Source organism: Ovis aries, chromosome 14 (genome assembly GCF_016772045.2).
Source record: "Ovis aries strain OAR_USU_Benz2616 breed Rambouillet chromosome 14, ARS-UI_Ramb_v3.0, whole genome shotgun sequence".
Taxonomy (NCBI): domain Eukaryota; kingdom Metazoa; phylum Chordata; class Mammalia; order Artiodactyla; family Bovidae; genus Ovis; species Ovis aries.
The window spans coordinates 12,485,303-12,505,369 of record NC_056067.1 but is presented as its reverse complement, the minus strand read 5'-3'; the positions used below and the strand labels follow the sequence as shown (position 1 = coordinate 12,505,369).

At 52.6% G+C, this 20,067-nt stretch overlaps 1 protein-coding gene across 8 annotated transcripts in view; it reads left to right on the top strand.

Moving 5' to 3' along the window:
- Positions 1-1,176: 1,176 nt before the first annotated feature.
- FBXO31 (F-box protein 31) overlaps positions 1,177-20,067 on the top strand; it is a 39,258-nt gene continuing 20,367 nt past the window's right edge. For 4 of the 8 annotated variants that reach the window (XR_006056080.1, XM_042231525.1, XM_012189651.3 and 1 more), the window contains exons 1-3: positions 1,177-1,542; positions 13,935-14,006; positions 17,433-17,519. Coding sequence is in view for 7 of the 8 variants with exons in the window: in XM_042231525.1 (XP_042087459.1) it covers positions 1,194-1,542; positions 13,935-14,006; positions 17,433-17,519 (508 nt within the window). In the remaining variant the exon portion in view is untranslated. Of the gene's footprint in view, positions 1,543-1,626; positions 1,758-13,934; positions 14,007-17,432; positions 17,520-20,067 lie in introns of those variants that run through there. The other 4 variants (XM_042231526.1, XM_015100403.3, XM_027977711.2 and 1 more) reach the window with 3 other exon arrangements.

Below are 20,067 nucleotides of genomic sequence, written 5' to 3'. Positions count from 1 at the left end.
TCCTCAGAAGAGTGTTCTCTGGGCTATCCTGGGAGGTTCTTCATGGAAGGGTGCTCACGGGGGTTTTAGAGGTCCTGAGGGTTTTAAGAGGGCTCCTCCTGAAGGGTCCGAGGCTGGTATCCTCTGAGCCTTCATGGGGGGGTTGTAGGAGGACTCTCTTCCAGGCCTTTTTGGAGGATTCTCCAGAGGGTCCTCAGAGCCTTTCTGGAGAGTTCTTGGAATTCCCAGGGGTCTTTTTAGGGGCCCTCCTGGGACGATCCTGTGGGGGTGTCCTCGGGCTTCCCTGGATGGTTCTTTGGGGATCTTCAGGGGGATTCTTGGGGGCTCCTTGAGGCCTTCCCAGAGGGTCCTTGAGAGAGGGGGTCCTCCAGTTTCCCTGGGGGTCCTCTGGGTCTTCCCAGGGGGTTCTTTGGGGATCCTTGGGGGGAGCTCTGGAAGGGGCCTTCGGGCCTTCCCGAGGCATTCTCCGAGGGCGAGGTGGGGGGGGGGTCCCTCGTAGGGTCTTCAGAGTGACCTCTGGGAGAGCTCCAGTCCCGTACTCAGGAGGTGGTGAGTTCGGCCCTCACAACCGGCAGCACGCCATCTACTGTCTACCCCGTCGTGTGCGCTCAGTCGGGAAGGGGCGGCCGTCGTGCGTTTGTCGGTGACATTCCTTTCCCGTGCTCTGTCCGCGCTCGCGACGGGAGGCCCGCAGTCCTCAGGTGAGCGGAGGCCGGGGCCGCCTGGGACGGGTGGGGCTGCGAGAAGAGGGACCTAATGAACCCTGAAGGGCGGTCGAGGCGAGGGGCTTTCCGGCCACGCGAGCCCAAGACTCTTCGGGTCCCCCCTAGTGGGCGTGGCCAAGCCCCAGACAGGGACGTCGGCAACGTACTAGAGGCGTGGCTTAGCTGTCAGGCGGGGCGGGGCCTCAAACCCCAGGGGCGTGCCTTGGTTCCCTGGGGCGGGGCTTGGCTCTCTGACGGGGCGTGGCGAGGCAGGGCTCTCCCAGGGGTGGTGCTCCGCTCCCCAGGGGGGCGGGACTCCGCGTTTCTGGGGGCGGGGATAAAGCTCCTTGGAGGGGCGGGAATAAGGCTCCCTGGAGGGGCGTGGCGCGGCGTGGAGGGGCCTGGCTCTCCGGCCGGGCGGGCGGGGCTCTGCTCTCGGGCGGCGCGTGCGCACTGGCGGCGGCGGCGCGGCGGCCGTCAGTCGCCGGCATGGCGGTGTGCGCTCGCCTCTGCGGCGTGGGCCCGTCGCGGGGATGCCGGCGCCGCCAGCAGCGCCGGGGCCCGGCCGAGACCGCAGCGGCCGACAGCGAACCGGACACGGACCCCGAGGAGGAGCTCATCGAGGCGGGCTCGGCGGCGCTGTCCGGGGCGGGGGACGACCGGAGCGCGGGCCCCTCGTCGCCCCCGCGATGCTCGCTGCTGGAGCTGCCGCCCGAGCTGCTGGTGGAGATCTTCGCGTCGCTGCCCGGCACCGACCTGCCCAGCCTGGCCCAGGTCTGCACCAAGTTCCGACGCATTCTGCACACTGACACCATCTGGAGGCGGCGCTGCCGGGAGGGTGAGTGCGCCGGGGCGGGGCCTGGGCCCCAGGGGGCTTGACTGGGAGGGGCTAGGGTGGGGTCCCCACCAGCTCTGGAAGGGCAGTTGCCATCGAACAAGGATCCCTGGCGGAAGGTCCCAGCCACCGGGTGCTGCTGTGACCCCGGGGGCCGCTGCCACAGATGCGGGCGCGGGTACCGGGCGCGGCGGAGTTCATGGGGTGCTCAGAGACGGGTGAGGGGGTCCCCCAGCTACGGGGGCCAGGACGCCGAGGGCAGCGACGCGAGCTGGGGCTGGGTTTAGGCCGGGGAACTAGCTGACGTCTGTGACACCCTTCTCGGTTCCCGGTCCCTGGGGGCGGAGCTGACGAGATCGATGAGGGTGAACTTGAATAGTTAGGGGAGCCCGAGGGTTTGGACGGTCTCGAGGGCGAGGACCTGGTCTGTGAAGCGGTGGGTTGTGAGGCAGGCATTGCTGGAGGGCGCTTATGCCCCGCTCAAGGGATGCTGATGTCCGAAGTGAGGGTGGTGAATAGTTTTGTAACAAATCCCCTGAAAACAGCTTTACTTAACCCAGAGTTCAGGGCTCTGTATTCATTTAAACGTTGACAGATCTCTGCTGTTCACTAAACTCTAGAGTTTCGGTAAAAAGGATAGGTAAGAAGAAAAACCAAACAATGAAGGACAAAAAGGGAAAAAAGTAAAAAATCATCAGAGGTCTTTGCTATCAAAGATGAGCCACTCTTAAAATTTTGGGAAACGTCTCACCGTATGCACATGTGGAGTCATGTACACATTTTTCCGTAAATGGGACCGTATCATTTATGATCTCAGAAGATTCAGTATAAAAAACTTCATAGTGTTCCACTGCCTGTGTATGCCACAGGCTAGTCCTTTACTGTTAGACTTTTAAGCTTGCAGTTTTTCCTTGTGCCATCGAGACTGCCTTGTGCATTTTATAGGAATTGATGGGACTTACATGTACCTTTTAGAACTTCTGAGACTATCTTCTTGGGGTGTAACTTTCCAAAGTGGGGTTGTGGGCAGCAGGGAGGCTGTGCATCTTGATAACACCTTACAACTCATTGCCCAGCTGTTGGTATTTACACCCCCAGGAAGACCTCACGAGATGGCCTCTTTCTCTGAATCCTCTCCAGAGGGAGGTCAGTCAGTTCATCATCTTTCTACCATAAAGCTCAGTGGTCAGCCCTCAGGATTGGTCAGGATTGGTCGTCGGTGACTAGACTCTGTTTATCTGCTGAGATCCTGGACACGCTGCTTCCCTGGCCCAACTGTTACTGGGAAGTGCTGCCCCCATAGGGTGACTTTGAGGGTAAAATGAGATGATAACAGATGAAGCCCTCACACCCTAACTGGTGATGATGCTTCACGGCCATTTTAATTTCACCTCTTTCAGAGGCAAAGAGAATTCCACCTTTTCGTTTGGTTTGTTTTGCATTTTGTACCCTTGTGAATCCCAGATTTGTCACAGATGTTGCTTTGAGCGTTGTGAGTTTCTCCATCAGTCAGCCAAACCTGTGTGGTGGTCTCCAGGGGGTTGTCTCTGGGGAAACTGTAGGATATGTAGGAACAGAGGCTAACAAGACTTGCGTGTGATCAGAAAGCTCAGAGGTGTGCCACAGGGTAAAATTAACCAGAGGTACAGCTCAGGACAGGTTCTTACAACTTCTAGTGGAAATATGAAAAGTCCTCCTGAAGATGAAGAAAGGTGTGAGGGCAGATGGAAGATGACTAGCCTTTCCTTGCCTGCTTTTGTGCCTCTCAGTGCAGCTCTCTGGGGACAGCAGACACCGTTGACAGCTGGGTCAAGGCCTCCTCTTCACCAAGGTGGCCTGGCAGCTGGGAGAGTTTTCACTCTGAGAAATTAAAAAAATGAAAGACAAACATGGTAAAGCAGACGCCTTCTTAGTCATCCCCAGTAAATAACAGTTAAGTCTTCTATCATATTTGCCTTTGATTTTTCTCCTTTTTTTTTTTTTTAAAAGAAAGCCTTCTAGCCAGCTCTCAAATCCCTCCAGATCAGCCTTGTCTTTCCCACCCTCAAGAAGCAGCCACGCTTGTGGGTCGAGTTTACTTGTATATACATACACCTGTAACATCCCCAACATTGTATTATAGTGCTTTAGTTCAGAAATATATTATCCGTGAGTATTATGCATCTGTCAACTTGTGTTTTTAAATTCTGTCCATGTTAATACATTTCAATCTGGTTCCGGCTTCTTGAGCACTGTGTGGCGGTTCATAATTTGGAGAGGCCGTGTGTGGTCCTTTGCTCATTTTTATTTTTCTCACTGCACACAGTGTGATAGTGAACGAGCTGTTTCCTTGGATGCAGTTAAATTTGATAATTTCTCTGAGGAATATATCCAGAACTGGTATTGCTGGGGTAGTGGGCTATGAGTTTCATAGTTTTGCTGGAAACTGGCCAGTTATCTTGCCAGGGTGGGGAGGGTGGGGGGGGGCGGTGATTTTTCACTCCAGATATTAACAGGTGTGTTTTCCTTTTTGCACACCTGTCACGAGGCATGCACAGGCAAGACACTGAAGGTAACAGGAGTGCTCTGTGCTCATCACAGAGCTGCCTTTGTGGTCTGGGTTCGTTATGTCATTTAATCCAGCATCCCCTAAATTTTTTCTGGTTTGAACCATTTGTTTCTAAAAATCTGTGCCAATCTGGGTGAGAAACAGCATCTCATTTAATTTGCAGATGGCTGATAACTCATGAAGATGCGCATTAAAAAAACAGAATTATTGGCACTCTTTGTTTTCTCTTATTCGTGTATCCTTAATCTTTGCCCCTTTCCCCCAGTGTTATTCTTTTTATTATTGATTTGCAGGTTTTATTTAATCTGGATCGATTTCTGTTTAATGATATGCAAAACATTTTCTTATAGTCAATAGTCCTTTACTTTCAAACTTCACTTATAGTTGCTTTTGCAAAAGTTACAGCGTTAATCAAAGTTATGTACTGGTAGCTTTCGGTTTAAATAATGATTGTCATCCCGAGGTTATGGAGGTTGTCAACAGCCAGGTCTTCAGTTTCACTTGTTTGTTCTGGTAACTTTAACTTCCAGTTCATCTGGGTCCAACATTGGATGGTTGGCAGTCCCATGTAGCATTAATAGGCATCCCATAGGGTTAGTCTAATTACAACTGGAATATGTATAAGAATAGTGGTGTGAGAGACAAGTCTCATTTCTCTGAGCCCCTAAACATCTTCCATCCTGAACTAGACATTTGGTTGTGGTGGGAGATAGGGTCAAAGTTGTGTGCACAGAGGCAAAAACCAAAGCGATCCCAGCCTTGGTGAGCAGGAGCTGGGTAGTCGCAGCCTACCGGAGTTCCTGGCTCTGAAGCCCCAGGTCCAACCCTGACACTTGTTAGTGTCCTGGGAGGACGAGTGAGGCGTTAGTGAGTGTGCATGTTTGCTGCTCAGTGTTTGTACCTTTGCTTTCTGTGTTTTAATAATCAGTTTTCCCAGAGGAGAAGACAAGCAATCTGGGGAAGAGGGTGCTGCACACCTGTGTTTCGTTTAAAAACATTTTTTTTCTTACCCCTGTGTTTTCTTGCTTCTAAGAGTTTTGGGCTGTGGGCAAGACATGCGAAACAGGGGCTCTTTTTAAAATGAGAGGATGACTTTGGGGCAGGTGGAGGGTGGTGGGGGAGGGACCCTAGAAACTTAGAGGGAGGTGGCTGTTTACAGTGCTGGTGCGAGTCTGTTTTTCAGTGTCCTAGCAATAGTAAATCAGCAATAATAAATCAGTAGTTTTTATAGAATTTGGTTTTCTGAGCCCCCTGCCTAATGGAGCTGTTGGATTACATAGTTTCTTTGGGCAGGCGAAAGAAAGTTGCTACTCAGAAGCCAGATAGGTGCTTCTGTTTTTGGGGCAAGTGCACCAAATAAGTGATATTTCCCCTCTTCTGGGAAAGCAGAGCCGCTCTGGCCTGCAGGGCGGCACGGGGTTGGCTGTGAGCTGGGTTCCGCCTCTCCCCGTTTCCAACCCCCGCACCCCCACCCCCACCCCCAGCCGTGTTTTGATGCATCACCCCTTTGGCTCCAGGCCTCCTGCAGTTACTTGCTTGTGGGGCTATAAATAAGCCGTCATTTCTCAGAGCATAGGGCAGAAGCCAAGTCCATTCTTTGCCTTTGACCCTGACGAGGCTTTTCTTGGTTAATACTTCACTGTTTAGTTGGTGAATTTTGAAACGCTGGCCATTTTTAACACGGTTCATCTCTGCAGCACTTTGTAAGGTCTACCTGAGGCTAATGCGTCTAGAAAATTCAGACTGTGATTCCAACTCAGAACATTCAAATAATAGCAAAAGATATATTTAGAAACAAAGGAAATGCTCACACGTAAAGACACAAGAGACATAAAGTCAGGTTTCAACTTTATAGTATATAGTTTGCCCATTTCTTTTCTTGATGGTAAGTGCCTCAGTGACCCCTGGAATAATATTTGTATAATATTTGGATCAGTTGTAAGTCTAAGGTGGGCTGAAATTCCATCATAATTAGAAATATCCTTTTCCCATAATGTTTGAGCTGTATGACAGAAATGGGAAAATCAAAAGTAGTATTCAATTTTGTATTTGCATACAGGAGAAAACACTATTTCTGTTCTGTTTGGTATGCTGACGTGAAATGTGAATACTGTGGCTTTTGATAAACATGGCTGAGCCTGGAAGGATCATCCAGAGAGGAGGTGAAGTGGGCAGGTTGTTGGCTTTGGGAATATTTTATGGTTCTCGTTAAGCAATCCCTGTTCAGCCTGGTTGTTTGGGGGGTATGGGGTGGGTGGTGGTATATAAACAGACTGTCCAGGTAGTAGGAGCATCCCTGTCCCAACCAGGAGAAGAGGAAGCCAGATCGCCTCCTGGACACACAGCAGGGTCCCAGAACTGGAGGGAAGCTCTTATCCTGTCCTGCTTTGCTCAGTGACAGGACTACAGGCTCTTTATTTTTGGGAGTTGCATCACGTATGCTGCTCCACAGAGAAACCTAATCCTTCCAGTTAGCGGAGTAGGAGGGGTACAGGAGATGCTTCCTCTTAGCGGACATCGCTAGCCTCAGAGCAGCAAGATAGGAAGCGTGTCTGGCCCCCAGGAAGTGCTAAGCCAAGATTCCCCCTTGGCCATGTTTAACTGGACAAACATGGGTGCCTTGCCAGGAAGAACTGCTGGGCTGTATTCACTGTTTCGCTGTGTTTACAGAGTGGTTACATAATGCAGTTGAGGATCTTGGTTTGTCTTTCTGGCTGGAAGGAGTGTGTCTTTGGGACTTTGGAGGAACCACTGTCCTCTGAGAAGCCCGGGACTGGTCCAGGAGGTGGCCTGGGTTCTCACTCATGAGTCCGCATCCTTTGCCAGTGATGCCCTCACTGTTTGCCCCGTGGTGATGGGCAGGGGAGGAACCCGGAGTAGCCAGCAGGCCTGCTTGCTGAATATTAGTGGGGTGTCGAGGAGTATCTGAAATCTGAGAGGAGGTCTGGGGAGACGTGATGGCAGAGTCAGACTCCTGCTTACCCCTGGTCTCAGGAATGGGTGGTGAGACCCAGCAGGGGTGCGTGTAGCAGGAAGAAGTGTCTTAAGAATGACAAATGGGCCTCAGTGGGAGTGCGGCTCCCTTGGCCAGTGGGTGCCCGTCATGGAGCTGATCAGGGTCAGCATCTTCTGGCTGGAAGGGCGAGGCTTCTGTTGGCACTGAGGCTGTTCATCTTTGCAGAGGTGGAGCTGGTTGGGAAGAAGTCTCATTGACTGTGTAGGTGGTATCAGCTGTCCTGGGGAACTGTTTGCTTAGCAGCCCGAATATTCTAAGTGTTTAATAGGAAATGCCCATGGGCTGCATCTAGGTTTGGTTTTTACATTCGTCCATCCTGAGATGCTGCTGCTTCTGCGTCGCTTCAGTCGTGTCTGACTCCGTGTGACCCCATAGACGGCAGCCCACCAGGCTCCGCCGTCCCTGGGATTCTCCAGGCAAGAATACTGGAGTGGGTTGCCATTTCCTTCTCCAATGCATGAAAGTGAAAAGTGAAAGTGAAAAGTAAAAGTGAAGTCGCTCAGTCCTGTCCGACCCTCAGCGACCCCGTGGACAGCAGCCCACCAGGCTCCTCTGTCCATGGGATTTGCCAGGCAAGAGTACTGGGGTGGGGTGCCATTACCTCCTCCGATCCTGAGATGAGCTGGCTGCAAAGTGCTTTTCCAGATCTGCTACATTATTATTATTTTTTTTTAAAAAAAGGCATTTCATGCAGTTACAGTAACAGCTAAGAAAAGCAGCGAGCTGGGGGACACACAGGAGTTTGGAACCCCTGTTCTGCTGTTGGAGGGGTGTCCTCAGAGCAGGAGGCCTGAAAGCCAGTTGCCTGAAACACCCCCCCCCCGCAAGCCTGATGGACCCCCTCTGCTCTACCAGCTCCCATCTCTGCCTCTGCCTCCTTTTTCAGCCTCAGAAATTCCAACCATACTTTATTAAGGGTTATAATTATCCCCTAATCTAGTGCAAAGAAAAATGAACTACATTTCCAATCAATATTACCTTTTGGTTTTATTTGGGGAACTGAGTTTACAGCAGGTGAGAGGCAACCCAGCCGCATTCCCCCAGCTGCCTTCCCCCAGCCGCCTTCCTCCCACTGCTGCTTCCTGGGGGCCACGGCTGGGCCCCCCTGGCCTTTCTTCTGCCTTTGCCTTGCCTGGCAGTGCAGTGGCCTCCACATTGGAGCCCCACCTGTGCCTCCAGGTGTGTCTCTGCCGGCTCCACCCACAGGTCGCCCCATCTGGGCGCTTTGCTGCCTGTGCAGTGCTCCTGCGTTGCCCTGGACCCCCACCCCCATCTCTGGAGCAGCAGGATGCCCCCCTGTTCCCACTCTCATCCCATGTGCCCCTCGCTTGCGTCAGAGCTGGTCCTGGCTCTGTGGCCATCCAGCGTGGCAGAGCCCTCCTGAGTGGCCTTTATTGGAGCATGGGCTGAGTGCCTTGTAACTGCGGACTCCAGGACTGGTGCAGCCCGTAGAAGGATGTCGCTAACTTTGTCACTTTTGATTCTGACACAGAGTGCCTGCACGTCCTAGCCATGGCAGGCACAGGTGCCAGCTCTGTTCACCTCTGTCTTTTCTTCCAGGGTCTTGGGAAGTAGCATGTGACCCTCGGGTTCTCCTGTAGAGGTGAGAGAGTGGAAAACAGAGAAGGAGGAAACTATCATCTGTCACCACCCGTGGAGACAGAAAAGACCTCCTGCACATTAAGAAACACATCTGTGGTGGGGGGCTTGGGTAAAACCCAGACAGGGAGGCACCTCACTGGACGGGAAGTGAGTGAGGAGGGCCGAGAGCCCCTGGTGGTCGGGTCACAGGAGGATGCAGCTTCAGTGTTAACTCAGCCCAGATTCCGGGCCTGTTTTTCCCTCTTGCCGAAACATGCGTTAAACAGATTTTTGGAAATTTCCTGGTTGGAATATTTGGAAGTGGCAATTTAATTCTTTTTTAAATTGTGGTATACACAAAGTGAAATGTACCACTTTGACCTTTTTGAAGTGGGTAGTTCAGCGGCATTACATGCATTCATGTGGCTGTGCAGCTATCACCACCATGGCCAGAACTCTTCCATCTTGCCCAGCGGATGCTCAGTCCCCGTGACACAGTAACACCCCGTTTCCCCTCCCCCAGCGCCTGGCACCCTCCATTTCTACCTCTGTTTCTATGAATCGGGCTGCTCTGGGGACTTTGTATCAGTGGTACCATACAATGCTGCCCTTTTGCTATGGGCTCATCTCACTCAGCACAGCGTCCTCAAGGTTCAGCCAGGCTGTGTCGGGTGTCTGCCTCTCTTCCTTTTTAAGGCTGAGTAATAGGTAAGAAAGCCTTCCTCAGCGATCAATGCAAAGAAATAGAGGAAAACAACAGAATAGGAAAGACTAGAAATCTCGTCAAGAAAATAAGAGATACCAAGGGAACATTTCATGCAAAGATGGGCTCAATAAAGGACAGCAATGGTCTGGACCAAACAGAAGCAGAAGATATTAAGGAGAGGTGGCAAGAATACACAGAAGAACTGTACAAAAAAGATCTTCACGACCAAGATAATCACGATGGTGTGATTACTCACCTAGAGCCAGACATCCTGGAATGTGAAGTCAAGTGGGCCTTAGAAAGCATCACTATGAACAAAGCTAGTAGAGGTGATGGAATTCCAGTTGAGCTGTTTCAAATCCTGAAGGATGATGCTGTGAAAGTGCTGCACTCAATATGCCAGCAAATTTGGAAAACTCAGCAGTGGCCACAGGACTGGAAAAGGTCAGTTTTCATTCCAATCCCAAAGAAAGGCAATGCCAAACAATGCTCAAACTACCGTACAATTGTACTCATCTCACACGCTAGTAAAGTAATGCTCAAAATTCTCCAAGCCAGGCTTCAGTAATATGTGAACCGTGAACTTCCAGATGTTCAAGCTGGTTTTAGAAAAGGCAGAGGAACTAGAGATCAAATTGCCAAGATCTGGTGGATCATCGAAAAAGCAAGAGAGTTCCAGAAAAACATCTGTTTCTGCTTTATTGACTATGCCAAAGTCTTTGACTATGTGGATCACAATAAACTGTGGAAAATTCTGAAAGAGATGAAAATACCAGACCACCTGACCTGCCTCCTGAGAAAGCTATATGCAGGTCAGGAAGCAACAGTTAGAACTGGACATGGAACAACAGACTGGTTCCAAATAGGACAAGGAGTACGTCAAGGCTGTATATTGTCACCCTGCTTATTTAACTTCTATGCAGAGTACATCATGAGAAATGTTGGGCTGGAAGAAGCACAAGCTGGAATCAAGATTGCCGGGAGAAATATCAATAACCTCAGATATGCAAATGACACCACCCTTATGGCAGAAAGTGAAGAGGAACTAAAAAGCCTCTTGATGAAAGTGAAAGAGGAGAGCGAAAAAGTTGGCTTATAGCTCAACATTCAGGAAACAAAGATCATGGCATCCAGTCCCATCACTTCATGGGAAATAGATGGGGAAACAGTCGAAACAGAGTCAGACTTTATTTTTTGGGGCTCCAAAATCACTGCAGATGGTGACTGCAGCCATGAAATTAAAAGACGCATACTCCTTGGAAGAAAAGTTATGACCAACCTAGATAGCATATTAAAAAGCAGAGACATTACTTTGCCAACAAAGGTCTGTCTAGTTAAGGCTATGGTTTTTCCACTGGTCATGTATGGATGTGAGAGTTGGACTGTGAAGAAAGTTGAGTGCCAAAGAATTGATGCTTTCGAACTGTGGTGTTGGAGAAGACTCTTAAGAGTCCCTTGGACTGCAAGGAGATCCAACCAGTCCATTCTGAAGGATATCAGCCCTGGGATTTCTTTGGAAGGAATGATGCTAAAGCTGAAACTCCAGTACTTTGGCCACCTCATGTGAAGAGTTGACACATTGGAAAAGACCCTGATGCTGGTAGGGATTGGGGCAGGAGGAGAAGGGGATGACAGAGGATGAGATGGTTGGATGGCATCACTGACTCGATGGACATGAGTCTGAGTGAACTCCGGGAGATGGTGATGGACAGGGAGGCCTGGCGTGCTGCAATTCATGGGGTTGCAGAGTCGGACACAACTGAGTGACTGAACTGAATTGAACTGAACTGAACTGAACTGAACTGAATATCCCGCTGTGAGGATGGACCTGTTTTGTTTCTCCATCATCTGTCAGTGGACACTGGGGTTGGCCCCACTTCTTGGCTGTTGTGAACAGTGCTGCTGTGAGCAAGGGTGAATACACATCTCTGTGTCTACTTTCATCTCTTTTGAGAATGTACTAGAAATAGGGTAATAGCTGGATTCTATGTTTAATTTAAATTTCCTCAAGTCTAGCTCAGCCAGCCATTTTTCTCCCCCTTCCCAACCTTTTTTTGTTTTGTTTTTTTTTTAGATTGTGTTGCTGGTTTTAGAGTAGACACTTTCAAAAAAGACTTTCACAAGCTGCCTGATGTACTAGTTTAGCAAGGAAACTTTTTGAATTGCTGGGAATTAGAAAGCAGCTGTGGGCAGCATGGTTTGGTGTGCTAACTGTAACCATCTTGGGCAGGAGGATGAGTTTTTCTGAGAGGGAGGCTCCGTGGTGGTGTAGGTACACTGGCCTTAACGCTACTTTATGGCATTTCCCCAGTGACTTATGGAAAGGTTTACAGAACAATCAGAGGAGGTGGAATCATTCCTAGCCACTACTTTAAAAAAAAAAAAAAAGCCTTTCCCATCATGTGGAAAATACCAAACATTTCTTGCAGGAACATTTGGGTCACAGTGACATTGTTCTGCTTTGGTGAATATATTATGTTTGGGGAACGTTGAAGAAAACTCACTGAGCATTGCCATATTTGTTAGCACCGTGTCATACCTTTGCTTTCCTTCTGATTGTTGGTGGGCTTTTCTGTGGCTGGTTTGTCTGCTCATGCAGGTTCTTCTCCTGGGTGATATTAACAGTGCCTTTTCTTGACACGTTGTGCAGAGAGAATCAGTGTTTCAGTCATCCAAAGTTCGAGCCGTTGCTGGGAGGCAGTGCATTGTTTCTCTCAGGTTGGACGATTGCTGGACTCAGACACGAAAACCACAGATCAGGTTGCCCGCCTTTAGCGACTCGGCCCCAGGAGGTGCATGTGGGGTGGCACTGATGCCTCTGCGAGATACAGGCTTCCAGAGCACGTGCGGGCGTGTCTCTGGTCTGTGCCCTGCATCTGACTGGCAGTATCCGCGTGTATCACAAAAGTGCAACGGGAATTTGCTGTATGGCTAAGAAACTCAAACAGGGGCTCTGTATCAACCTAGAGAAGTGAGATCGGGAGGGAGATGGGAGGGAAGTTCAAAAGGGAGGGGGTATATGTATACGTGTGACTGATTCAGGTTGGGGTTTGACAGAAACAACAAAATTCTGTAAAGCAATTATCCTTCAATAAAAAAATAAAAGAATAAATGAGAGAATAAATTATTTTTAAAAAGTGCACAGTTCAGAGGAGAAAGATTCCCACCCCCTGCCCCCTAATGGGCTCCCAAACCATCATGTCCATCGTGTCTGCGAGGCATTAACAGGCGGGTCTAGTTGACCACGTGCACTGGTTGCTGCTGGAACCGAGGGGGAGGAGCTGTCCTTTCAGAACCACACAGCAAACAGACCCAGGCTCCGGTCTCGTGTGGTGACAGTGTTTGAGTGCACTGACATTGATGCAAGGGAAGGGCACTGTTTATGGGGATCACCCAAGGTGGTGACAGCCCCGTGGTTGTCAGGCGGCTGCGTGGCCGTGGTGGGAACTCATGAAGGCTGTCTGGTGTGGGGCCGAGCTCTTCTCAAGAGTGTGGGCAGACCCACTCCAGCTCGACCGCTGGCCAGGGTGGAAGTGGCCCTTCCAGCTGGTCCCCCACGTGGTCTGAGAGGGTTTGGGGCCTCTTGGTTGCTGGTGGCTCATGTGACATGCAAGTGTCACCCCTGCCCCAGGTCACATACAGCATGTTTCACTATCAAGTTCCTGACAAGTTCTTGTGACTTGCATGACTCTCTGGAGTGGAGTCCATATTCTTCTTGGTAGGAGGGTAGCATGTGTGCTTTTGTGTGATCACGAGGCAGGCCATGGGCTGTTCGTCAGCAGGGGAGGCAGGGAGACAGGCCCAGTCTCAGGGAGGTTGCCAGGTGGTGACCGCCTTGCCCCAAGTGGTTGCTTCACTGTCTGCATCTTGAGCTTGGCTTGGACATTGTCAAAATCCTCGCAGCCATAGAAGCATTGGGTTGATGCTAGACGTTCCACTGAAAAGACCAGGCCTTGGCAGGGGGAGGGGCCATGGTGTGACGAGGTGGACAGCCCTTTGCTGGCCTTCTGGAAGGACTGCTGAGTCACCAACCTCTCTGAGCTGGGGGCCCCTGCCTGAGGTGGGGGAGAGTGCTATCATGAAGGTGGTATAGGGTTTTGCTTCAAGGCTACCCTGGGCAGCCCCAGCTGTGTCTTCACTTCAGAGTCAGTAGCCGCACCGGGGTCTGGGGCCTTTGTGGAACCCTGACACCAGTGATGGTCTTATTTCCATGGGAATGCACAGCATTCACTGTGTTCATGAGCTGGTTGTCTGGTTGTGGGTTTGAGCGATTAGGTTTCCAGAGCTTATCAGAATAGACAGTACAGATTGCTGTTTCATTCAGAGTGGTGTCATCTAAAAATAGAACAGTGGCTTCACCGGTGAGTGAGGTGTTGACTGAGTGTGGAGAAGGCCCGTAAAACCTCTGCAGTGGGACAAGGGTCAGGCTCAGAGAACACGGCGAAGGCTGAGGCATGTCCACCCCGCCCCCTCCCCTAGTCTTGCTATTGCTGCTGCTTTCTGATTTCTTGACTGTAATTCCCAGCAACTGTTTCTTGTTACAGAGTATGGCGTTTGTGAGAACTTGCGGAAGCTGGAGATCACGGGCGTGTCTTGTCGAGATGTCTATGCCAAGCGTAAGTTACTCTGTTGTCATGTTCTGCTGACTGGTTCCAGAGGCGGACCCTCACTTAGCAGCAGCCACGTAAAGTAAAAGTCCCTGGCCCTCAGCCCACGGGCCAGTTCTCAGATGCCCCCTTAAAGTCAGAGGTGACACTGTGAAGCCAGCACAGGCACGACAGCACTGAGCAGGCGGGGGGCTCTCTTCTCCCCGTTTCTGGCCAAAGCATGACCCTGACTTTGCAGCACCAGTGCATCAGGTGTCGTTTACCTGGGAGACGTGGCTGCCCTGAAAATAGCTCTGGGGGGCTCAGAGGTGCCCCTCTTTGGGCCCTGGCCTGCAGCCTGGTTGGGGATGTGGCAGCAGGGGTGACCATGATGTGTAACAGCAGCCGGGCCCCTCCTCCCCACCCCAGCCCTGTCCTTCCTCGGCTCGCTTTTCTGCAGGAGTGGTGAGCCCCCAGTCTCCGCCCCTCCCCCCATTTCTTGTCCCCACCCCTTTGCCTTCCAGAGTCACCAGCAATACTCCCTGATGCCCAGAGCCCCTGGCCCAAGCATCTCTCCTCTGGCCCTCCCTCGAGGGTGAGGCTGTTGGCACTGATGCTACCCAGGGTCCTGCAGAGGGCATCCTGCCTCTCCCCACCCGGGCTGGGGTGTGATGCGCTGTTAACCCTCGGGGCTGGGTTGTAAAGGACAGTATAAGAAAGACCTTTGGCCTAAGGGAGACCTGCTGAGTTCTCTGGAAAGGACCTTAATTGTTCATCTTAAAAGCATCTTGGTAGATTTTGGTTTTCACTGTGTTTTGCGCTTTGTACCAGTTCTGCAGAGAACACTCAGACCAGGTGGTGCTTTTCCCTGAGCAGCTTCCCTAGGAAGCCAGGGCTGGGGTCCTCTGTGGGAACACCTGTGATTCAGAATGGGGGGGGCTTCCCGGGGGGCCAGCCCGTCCTCACGTGGCCCATACCCCCTGCACAAGCAGAGTGCGGGGAGGCAGGCCATGGGCCACAGTTGGCCCCTGCATCCAGGCTGAATTCCTCATCCCTTCAGACTTCTCTCCATGTCGATCCCGTGGCCACTTAGTGGGTGTTAGATTGGCAAGTGTTCCTGGGTTAGTTTGCTCACGAGTTGGGAAATCTCCTGTCAGAGTCTCTGGGTTTTCATGGGTCTTCCTCTGAGGAGCCCAGCTGCCCTGGACACGGGCAGTTCTTGGTGTTGGTGCTCAACTGTACCTTCAAGGCGGCCACATTCCCCCTACATCCCTGCTCCCACCAGAGCCCTGCATGTCCCGACCCTACTTCTGCTACCTGCCAGCATCCCAGTTCCCCACTTGCTAGAGGCCTGGGCTGCATCCTTGCCCACCATAGCCACCATCCTTGCCCTCCCCACCCCCGCGCCTATCCTTGGTCCTGTACTTCCACCTTCCCCACACCCCTGTCCTTGGTCCTGGTCCCCACCCCTCCCCCCACTCCTTCCCCCACCCCTACCCCTGTCCTTGGTCTTGGTCCCACCCCTCCCTGCACCCTGTCCCTGTCCTTGGTCCTGGTCCCCACCCCTGTCCTTGGTCTTGGTCCCCACCCCTCCCTGCACCTTGTCCCTGTCCTTGGTCCTGGTCCCCACCCCGCCCTGCACCTTGTCCCTGTCCTTGTCCTGGTCCCCACCCCTGTCCTTGGTCTTGGTCCCCACCCCTCCTCCACCCCACCCCTGTCCTTGGTCTTGGCCCCCACCCCTCCCTGCACCCTCTCCCTGTCCTTGGTCCTGGTCCCCACCCCTGTCCTTGGTCTTGGTCCCCACCCCTCCCTGCACCTTGTCCCTGTCCTTGGTCCTGGTCCCCACCCCGCCCTGCACCTTGTCCCTGTCCTTGGTCCTGGTTCCCACCCCTCCCTGCACCTTGTCCTTGGTCCTGGACCCAGTGCTGGTCTGCAGAGGCTTTCCTGCTCTTCCTTCCCTGTGCACATTCACACTTTGGTTTTCTCTCTGATCTCTGCTCCATGTCCCACTCCCCAAGAAGACGTGTCTCCAGGGGAAGTGGATCTAGGGACCCTAGTGGTCACTCCTGGGAAAGTGTAGTTCCTTCTGGTCCTCTGGTCTCAGGGGCAAGAACAATGCTCCTTTGAATCCTGCAAAGCCCAGAGTTCCAGGGGTGGAGAGCTGGTTGTGTACCCTCTCCTCCTGCCCTCTGTCCTGAGGGTGTCTCCGGGGCCCCACTCCACCCTCGGCTCCAGCATTGCTCCCCCAGAGTTGGAGTCTTAAGTCCGGGGAGCCCAGGAGGCCACCCTCGCTGTGGGCATCAGTATCTGTCTGAACCACCCTGGCCGCAGTAGCCTCTGTGAGCACAGAAACGAGAGGCTTCCTAGCTTTGGGGAATGGTCAGCTGTTTCCTTGAGGGTCTAATACGACAAGTTCTTATCATTGGGCCGCTTGAGTTTGTTAGGCCATTTGATGATATCATGTCAAAGTGACTTGAGTTCCCTGTAAGAGCTGTAAGTCCTGAAATAGTCCTAGAGGGAGGCTCCCACCTGCCTGGTGGTGGGGCTGAAGTGCCTGGGGGAGAGCATGTGTGAGAAATTAAGGCCCCCATGGAGTTCATCTCAGCTGTGGGCAAAGGGGCTCGGGGCAGCTGTCCTGTGGAGGGGATGTCTGGGCACAGTGAGTGGATGGGTGAGCAGGAGAGAGGGGCAGTCCAGCAAGAGGGGACAGGGCCACAGCGAGGTCACAGGCAAAGCAGGACATCTGCAGAGGTCATAATGCTGGCTCTCAACCCCTCAAAAGTGGTTGCCAAGTGCAGAGGACGATTCGCATTCTGTTAACCAGCATCCCACAGTGTCTGATCTCCCCCGGCCAGCGTGAGCTTCAGCTTCTATCCTCACAGCCCCGGAACCGTGTTTCTCTGAGTTTGCTCTGAGGGCCTCGTCCTTAGCTTCCGGAAGAGGTGGTGTAAGGAAGTCACCCCTCTCCTCCTTAGATAGTGGGCCCAGCTACCTTGATTCAGGAGCGAGAGTTCTGATTTCAGGGGCTGGCAAGTACCGTCCTTCAGCACAAACAGCATGCTCAAACGCAGCAGATGAAGGACATGCCAGGTATGCACCAGGCAAGCTGGGGATCCTAGCTGGGGTACAGGGCTCCCCACATCCGATATCTGTGAGTGTGACCTCTGCCCTCCTTGCTCAGCGAGCCTGGTGGCCACGGTAGGTGCTGGAGAGAGAGCCTGGGGTCGGGGGAGTCCCGAGTGGGCCTGCCGTGGGGAGTTCTCAGCACGGACCGCTGACTGGCAGCAACGCCTGTCACTACGATTCCTTCTGGCTGGGCCTGCCACCGTGGCGAGTGTGCCTGCAGGTTCCAGGGGTTGAGGACGTGAGGGAAGCGTGTGACATGGGTGAGCGAGTGGCGAGTCCTGTCGAGAAGGCGGAAGCCCCCTCAGCCCCTTGCCTGCTGTGTCTGTTCAGGTATAAACCCACGCGTGAAGTCGGGACGTTTCATGAGAATTCTGCCCGATTACGAGCACATGGAGTACAGAGACGTGTACACTTGCCGTACGTACCCCCACTCTCAACCCCACCCTGGCTTCCGCTTCTGTGGCGAGCACCGCCGAGATGCTGCTGGCAGGGCCTGTCACCCAGGCTCTGGTCCCGGCAGCGGGCTGGCGTCCTTGGCTTTTGCTGATTTTCACCTCCTGAGTGGTGGCCCCGGGGCAGTTATACAAATGGGCTGGGTTTCCGCAGCTGCTTTGGGTTTGGGGTTGTAGCAAGCACGAGCGTGTGTTGCTGTGCATTTTAACATTTATCACTTCTTGAGACAGTAGGAGCCTTAAAACCTATCTCTTCTGAGATGAAATGTGAGTATTCCCGTCCAGGCTTTGTAGTCATCATGTGTTAACAGTAGATGTCAACGTAAAAAGTTTACACACACATATACACACACAACAAAAGTACATAGAAATAGTGGGTATTTCCTCCTTTGATGGGCATCACTTGAGCTCCAGACATCTTCCTAAGCCGTGTTCCGCAGGGGACGAATGCTGTCTCTGTTTGTATTGGGTTGAGCCAGGATGCACTAAAAGCTGTTTTCACATTTTTCAGAAGCACAGGGAGCCCTCTCCTGCTCTTTTCCCCACCCATCTGGGCATCCAGGGGCCAGCATTGTCTGCGTTGAGCAGACCCGCTCCCGAGTCTTAGAAGAGCATGAAAGTGAAGTCGCTCGGTCGTGTCGGACTCTTTGCGACCCCATGGACTGTAGCCAGCAGGCCCCTCTGTCCATGGGATTTTCCAGGCAATAGTACTGGAATGGATTGCCATTTCCTTCTCCAGGGGATCTTCCCAATCCAGGGATCGAACCCGGGTCTCCTGCATTGTAGACAGATGCTTTACCATCTGAGCCACTAAGGAAGTCCAAAGAGTATAGTTTTCAACAAAAACTGGTTAGAACAGAGAGAATAGAGTCATTGGTGGAATTTTTCCTAACCCTCACCAGACTCCATGTAGCCGCTGTGTGCTGGCCAGTCCTGTTTTACTCAGGGGTCATCCCGAAGTCTGGGCAGGGCTGCCCAGGTGTGGGCAGTGTGCTCTGGGGTGCTGTCTGGGCACTGTGCACTTACAAAGCCGCCTCGTGTGTCACCCAGGCCCAGGGGACTGGTGTGGGAGCGATCACCACATGCCCGGGCTGGGCTGGCTGGCTGAAGACGTGAGTCCTGTTCCTTTTCTGGCCCTCTTGGGAGTGGGCTCTCTGGAACAGTCCATCCTGGGCTGTGCTGTCCCCCCCGCGCCCAGCAGTCAGTGAGCCAGGCGCCATCTCCAGCCGCATGGGACAGATGGTGACGTTTCGGGTATCGATGAGAACAGCGGATCGATGGCGCTGGCTGTGCTGAGGGGAACCAGGTGTCGCGGGCTTTTAGACACAGACAGACAAGCACTTAGAGGTTATCATGTCACAGGGCTGTCACAGGCTTCTTCCAGGACTTACACTGTCAGGCTGATGTGGAATTCTGACACGCCTCTGAGGGTGACCGGGACCAGGAAGTGCCTCAGGTTGTTTTGAAAGATGTCCTTTTCTGTGCCCAGAGGGTGGAGAGAAGCTTCCTGCAGTGATGAGGATGAGTCCTGAGTCCCGATGGTTCACCACGCTTCTGGGAGGCCACAACTCGAGCGTCTGGACCAGAGCTGCGTGCACGCTGTCCCCATTGCTTGTAGCTGACGCTGCCTTTAGGACGTGGTTTAGTGGGGGAATGCTGGCGCCTCAAGCTGTGAGTGCAGTTACAAAAGCACAGTGGAACGCCTGGAAGATCTAGAACACGGTGACAATAACCAGTTGTCAGCCTTGGTTGCCTTTCTCTGAGAACTGGTCTGTTATTTTAGATGGCCTGCTAGAATATCAGGGAAAATTAGCATGCGTGAAAAAAAGAAAAATCAATTTCAACTGAACCTGAGCTTCGGTACGCCCAGGTGTTGTTCCAGGTTCCAGTGTCCTAAGGTCCTAACTGAGGGCTCCTTGATATTCGTGCTCTGATGCTCTCCCGAGCTCCAGACACGCCTGCTGTGACGACTGGCTTGTGAGGAGCGAGGCCCTGGGCTCTTCCTTGTCCGCTTGTGCTCTGCCTGGAGCCATGGGACCTCAGGTCCCCAGGTCCCCTGAAGTCTTCTGGCCCTCATTCCCTTGGACCTGAGAGACACAGTCTCTCTGCAGCCTTGTGGCCCAGATCAGCTGCTCCTGGGGTGTGTGTGTAGCTAACTGACAGTCTTGACAATCCGTGTCTATAAGATGTTGGGATTGTACCAGGGGTGTGTGTGTCGCCTTTATGATGGATCTAGCACATGTGTGTGTGTGTGAATTGATGGTGCACTTTGAACTTAAAAATAACCTTGTGTACCTGTAGGGCTCTGGGCTTTGAGGCTCAGACCCAGCATTCTGGCGGTGCTCCAGGTTGCTCAAGTAGACATGAGGTGTTTAGTGGAACATCTCCCCCATGGGTGAGGAGATGGCCAGGCCACTTTTAATCCTCAGGTATAGATGACACAGGGTGGAGTCGTTGGAGGGGAAGTCCTCTCCAAAGCCCAGTGTGCCAAGCGGAGCAGAGAGCACATTGCA